At 41.3% G+C, this 6,460-nt stretch overlaps 1 protein-coding gene across 1 annotated transcript in view; it reads right to left on the bottom strand.

Moving 5' to 3' along the window:
• Positions 1-5,837: 5,837 nt before the first annotated feature.
• MARCO (macrophage receptor with collagenous structure) overlaps positions 5,838-6,460 on the bottom strand; it is a 27,593-nt gene continuing 26,970 nt past the window's right edge. Inside the window, exon 17 of the mRNA XM_006868741.1 lies at positions 5,838-5,968. Coding sequence (XP_006868803.1) covers positions 5,838-5,968 — 131 coding nt within the window. The remainder of the gene's footprint in view (positions 5,969-6,460) is intronic.

The following is a 6,460-nucleotide window of genomic DNA, read 5'->3' as shown; positions in this document are numbered from 1 at the left end:
TTTCCCCTTGTTTTTTCTGATTGTTCCTTTAGTAAATTAGTATTGAGAGATTTTTCTTCAGTCTCATTATTTGGGTCTTTTATTAATTTAATTCTACTTCTTTGCCCATCAATACCTTGCCTGTTTTTGAAATCTTAGTGTTAATTGTAGGATTTGCTATTTTTGTATGGCTTCTAATTTTCCATTTATTTGACCAGTTTGTTATTGCTCTTTTCCCCACGATTTCACATTTAGCTTCCACAATCTTTCTCTCAGGCCATTGAAAGTACTAAATATGATTCTTTTGTATTTTCTTATCAGGTGGTTCCAAATACCATTTCTTCTTTAGAAATGTGTTCTGGCTCTGTGTTTTGGTCCCTTGTTTGAGCCACTCTGTTTTGTTTCTTCCTGTGAACTAAAATTATCTGCTGTCTCTGAGACGTTCTGGTATTGTCACACTTGCATTTCCTTGATGATTGTGTTTTGGTGTGTTCTTAGGTGCTCTCCACCTGTCTCTTGGTGGGTATATATTGGAAGCAGACCATACCCCCAAGGTAGAGAATGGAAGTGTGTTCAGTGTTCTCTGTTTGCTGTTCATGTAGTGTGGTTGAGGACAGGCTAGGCTGGTGTTGGCTGTTGTCTACATTTTATCAGGTAGCATAGGAGTGGGTAACGACTTTTGCTCAGTGGCTGGACCACATGGGCATGGTTGCTATTTCCCATAAGGAGGGACAATCAATCAATCAATCAATCAATCAATAAAAGAGAGCAAAAAACAAAGCAAGCAAGAGCAAAGATATATATAATAAAGAAAAAACAACAATCCATAGAAATAAAAATAATTTAATCATCAAAAAGAAAAAAGAGAAAGGAAAATAAAAACAAGGTATAGAAAAATAGGAGAAAAGAAATAGAAAGAACAAACTACAATAAACAGATGGACTTCTGGCGAGTAGGCAGACACGCTACACAGACCCTCTACAACAAAGATATGAGAGACCAAATGAAGCAGATACAGATGATAATCTTGGGACCCTGAACTTCTGAGGAAAGGATAATGAAGTGGACTGCATGCTTACTAGGAGAAGAAGCAGAACAGGGGCAGTGAGAAAAGACGACAGACTAGTGAACTGTTGGCCAGCTAAATCCAGCAGCGTCATCTTGTCTTTTTGTAAATGGTTTTGGAGGCAAACAATGACCTGGCAGCACAGGTATTGACTGGTGACTGGCAGTGAGAAAGATGTAATTCTTTCTTTCTCCTCACACTCTCCTGGTGACCAGATGCATTGCCAGACTCCACCCCCATCCACCCCAGTCCAGCCCCTGCTCCCCTACAGTTGCGAGCTGCTCCTTTGTGAATTGTGTACTAGCTGCACTTCCCTGGTACCTGGATTCGTGTTGAGCTCTTCTTCAGACCTGCAGAGTCCTAGCCAGCCCTAGACTAATGGGAACTCTCATAACCTACCGCCATGCCCCTGGCTGCCTTCTGGGCCTGAAAGACCCTGACTTCCACTCTCCTTGGGGGATGCATGAACCATTTCCAGTTTGGGTTCCTGGAACATAGACAACACATAAGCCCATAAGAACTGCATCTAGGGCCAGGAACACCATTGTCTCACTCGTCCCCAACCCATCATGTGATCTTGCTTCTCCTTTCTGGTTCCAATATCTCCTCTGGTTTTGTTCCTTTCATCATTTTTGTTTATTTATTCTTTCATCTCCATCTATTCTCTTTCCCTTTCCCTGATAGCAGCCACAAGAGAACTGTATACACACTTCCATTCTCTACCACACCCACAGACAGACAGGTGGTGAGTGTTTAAGAGCACACCAACAATCATCAATTAAATACAAATACAAGGTGACAATATTTGGCAGACAACAAATAGTTTCAATTAACATGAAGAAACAAAACAATACGCAGATTCAGAAAATGTTTCTGAGGAAGAAAATATATTGGAGCTACTTGATAAAGAATTCAAAAGAGTGGTATTTAGGTACCTTCAATAGATTGATGGAAAGATCAAGGAAAGCTGCCCAAAATCACTAAGTTTTACTTGTTCCATGGACTGGGAAGCTAACCACTCTGTCACATGCTTTGGTTCTAGGTCCTCCTACTGCTAGTCCTCTGGTATCACAGCTTTCTGTCCCTGGGTTGAGGAGGTTCAATGTGCAAGATCTTAGGGCCCAAAGAGCACATTTCACTCCTGGCTCTTCTTTGATGGTAGTGAGATCACAATTCCTGCTTCTGAGATGGGTCATTTAATACCTGTTAACGCTATTACCCCTTCACAATTGAATCCTATAATCTTGTCAGCATCTTCTCCCAACTTCTCTTATCCAGACCCATCAGGACAAAAATGTTGTTTGATGGGAGTTACAAAGAACATGGCTAGAAGAGACATTACATGATTCACTGAGCAACATACCACTCAGTGGTCCTAGACATTGATCCTTTCATAATTCAAGGATTTACTTCTCACCATAAGATTTTAACTGAGCACACCATGAAAGCTTATAAGCCAGCCACTGCCTACCTTTATATCCTCCCATTTTAGATATCGAATCTCTAAACTGCTCATCCCTGCAAACCCAGTATTCTGGAGATAAGCATGTTTCTTGATCAGAAAAATCTTCTGTTCTGGTTGAAACAAGCAAAGTCTAATCCAGAGTAAGCCAGCAAAATGCAGCAATTTACTCTCACGCCAAGGCTATAACCTTTTTCTTCATTTGGTTAGGTTCTTGTTAATTCATCTCTAGTTATCTTATCTAGGTAAAATGGGTACCAACTGCAAGCTTGGGAGTCCACACAGACCTCTCTGCACCAGAAGGTATCCAGATTGGTAAAGAAGAAGCAAATCTCTCTATTTACAAATGATCTGATCCTATGCAAAGAAAATATAAAGACCCAGCAAATGATTGGAACTCATTGATAGATTCAGTGGCAGGGCACAAGATCAATGTATAAAAATCAGTCAGATTCCATTACACTAATAATAAAACTCTGAAGAAGGTATCTGGAAAACATTGCCAATTGTAAGAGTCACCCAAATGATGAAATGCTGAGAAATAAGTCTAACTAGGGAAACAAAGAAAACTATGAAACACTACAGGAAATCAAAATAGCTTTACAAAAATGGAAAAATATATCATACTCATGGATACGAAGACAACATTGTGAAAATACTCAAAGTGACCACCACTTGTCTGTTGGTTTGTCATACTGTGGTGGCTTGCATGTTGCTGTGATGCTGGAAGCTATGCCCCAGGTAGTTTAAATACCAGCAGGGCTACCCATGGTGGACAAGTTTCAGGTGAGCTTCCAAAAAATGACTAGGAAGGAGGAGAGATGGACTACTTCTGAATATTTAGTCACTGAAAACCTTATGAGTAGCAGTGGCACAGTGTCAGTACCAGAATATTGTCAGATATAGTGACAGAACATGAGTCCCTCAGGTTGGAAGGCACTCAAAATATGCTTGGGGAAGAGTTGCCTCCTCAAAGTAGAGATTACTGTGATTACATGAATGGAGTAAAGACTTCGGGACCTTCATTTGCTTATGAAGAGAAATGGCTGTAAACATCCATTAATAATCAGAACATGGAATGTATGAAGTATGACTGTAGGAAATTGGAAATTGTCAAAAATGAAATATAACATATAAACATGGATATCTCAAGCATTAGCTGAAATGGACTGGTATTGGCCATTTTGAATCTGACAATCACATGATTTACTATACCAGGAATGACAAACTGAAGAGGAATGGCATCACATTCATCATCAAAATGAACATATCAAGATCTGTCTTGAAGTACAATGCTGTCTGTGATAGGATAATATCTATAGGTCTACAAGGAAGATCAGTTAATACCGCTATCATTAAAATTTATGCACCAACCACCTGGAAGCGTTGTAGAAAATGGTCCACCATGAGTGACCCTGCTAGTATTTAAAATATTAGAAACATATCTTCCAGCATCCAGCAACACCACATGAGCCGCCACATAAACTATTAGACAGGTAGTAGCAATCTGGGTTACTGACCCCGTTATTCTATACAAGGTGTTGTTTGAATGAGTTCTCTGGGGTGTGCTAATGATGGATTCATCTCAGCTGGAGTCTTTGTCAGGGGCTAGGGCAAGTTAGCCGTCCTGTGGAGGGAAGAAGTTTTCCGGGGCAGGACACAGCCCCATTGACCTCCATTCTTGGAGGAGGCAGATCCTAGGATTGAGCATGAGGACTGGGAGCTGGCACTCACATTGCTGCGAGGGAATCTCCCCAATCTATGCTGACCCCTTACTTACTTGCCACCATCTTCCAGGTGGACTTTCCCAATATTCCTCTCCTGTTGGTTCAGCATCCCCTTATTATTAATTCTATTAGTGAGTCGGCCAGGCTTGGTTTTTGGTAAGTTAACTGGGAAAAGCTGCAAATTGGTTCTGCTTTGATCTCTATTTTCTTGACTCCTAGCCTCTCAAAGAGGTTCCAAAAGCCAGTTTTGAGATTTAGGTAGTTCAATGACAACTTTGTTTCAGGCTGTCCTGCCTTTTCCTTCTCTTGGGTAAAAGGGTTTCTTGAAGATAAGGAACAGGCACCATGATTAAAAGGGGGTTGAATAAGATGCATTAGTTACACATTAGCAAAATTTTTATCCCAGCAACTGGGCCATAGTTGAACATGCTTTCTTTCTTCTTTGTTCTCCCACTCTCCATCCCAACTGCTAGGAAAAGGTGCATCTTTCTAGAGGTTTCTATCAAATTCAAACAGCCAGCCAGCTGCCAAGGGTCGGTGTCCTTCTGTTCCCTTGTAATCTTGACCCTTTTGCCAGAATTGTGCAGCTTCAGCCTTCTGAATCTATGTGTGCTGGGTTCTGGGTGGTTGGATGGGGTCTTGAGAGGAAGCAGCCCTGAAGTGTCCCCATGGGATCTGCTCTTACCCTGTGCCTAGAGTAGTAAGTAGTGGCCAGAGACGCTGGCTGGGTTCTACCCACTCTATCTCTAGATCTTTCCATCTGCTCCTTCCTGAGTTCTAACCTTGGCACTATCATTTACAAATGACCTTGCACAATTCTAATTGTCCATTGGGACTGATGCTGTGGTGGAGTCCCATGCACCTCACTCTCTCAGATTCAATTCATTCATTTACAACACTTGGCTAGAGATGGAGAGAGAGAGACATCTACGATCCCACTCAGAGGTGAAGCTTAAAAGGGAAGAAGGGGACCAGGCCATCAAAGAGGACATGCTCTTCCATCTTCTTGGTTTAATTCAGTCATTCCTTTAACAAATACTTATCGACCTCCTACTGGTGTAAGTGACAGGGGTACAGGGTTGCATAAAACAGACAAAACTTCCTACATTTATGAAGTTCACATCCTAAGGAGAACTAATCTGTGTACTTACAGTTGCAATTTATATTTATCATAAAGCAGAATGCCAAAGACAAGGTGATGCATGGGTAAAGAAATGGCCAACCGTCCTCTCTTCAGTTGTTGTAGCTCCTGCAATAGCTGCATGATTTAGGAGACAATCAAGACCAATTTTTACAATAAGTGAACTTTACCTTCTGCATTCAATTTACAGCCCCTGTCAGGTCTACCACCCATGTGTATACATGTGTGTGAGTGAGTGTGGTGTAAATGAACACATTCAATGGAGTATCAGAGAAAGGATGTGGGCACTAATCAGTGACATCAGCCACAGCCAAGGATACCACCAGGTAACACTTGGAGCTTTATTAATGGCCACTCTCCCAGAACCTGCACTGCCCCTCCCAGGAAACCTAACAAAGTATCTCCTTTTCCATGGGGTGTGTATCAGAACACCTAGGCAGAGCAGAGAAGGGCCATGGAGGGTCAGCTACAGTCCACACCGGCATCCTCATTGTGATTGCAGTTATGTGTGCCCCAGGAATTCTTCTCGCAATCCCACAAATTGGCTTCTGAGCCTCTACAGTCAACATTATCCAGCCATATCTTCCCGCTGCCTGGATGTGGAGAAAGCAAAGAGGGAGAGGAGACTACAGTTAGAGTCAAAGTAGAACAGGAAACTCCCATTGGGGTAGGATTGGCAATTTCTCCCATATTCATTTGGGCCTATGGTGCTTCTGACAGCTTGTCTATGATAATGTCATTGTTAGCTGCTGCCAAATTTTGTCATTGTTAGCTTGCTTCCCTTCTGTTTTCTATCGTTTGGCAAAAGTTTCATCCAATTTTTTTTTTTTTTTAATTTAAAGTTTTTATTGTGGATTGAGTGAAAGTTTACAGGGCACATCATCAGTTTCACATTCAACAATTCATATAAACTTGTTTCATTACATTGATTATAATCCCCTCCATATACCATCAGTTAAAAGTATTTCTCTTTATCCACTTTAGCTTTTTTTTTCAAAAAACACACAAACAAAAAACCCACTCCGAAATATATATTAAATTACATCTCCAAAGGGCACATTCTGCAAGTCTGCTCCTGGCCACCA

This window comes from Chrysochloris asiatica, unplaced genomic scaffold (assembly GCF_000296735.1).
Source record: "Chrysochloris asiatica unplaced genomic scaffold, ChrAsi1.0 scaffold00123, whole genome shotgun sequence".
Taxonomy (NCBI): Eukaryota; Metazoa; Chordata; class Mammalia; order Afrosoricida; family Chrysochloridae; genus Chrysochloris; species Chrysochloris asiatica.
Note: the sequence above shows the minus strand (reverse complement) of the source record. Positions and strands in the feature narration are given on the sequence as shown.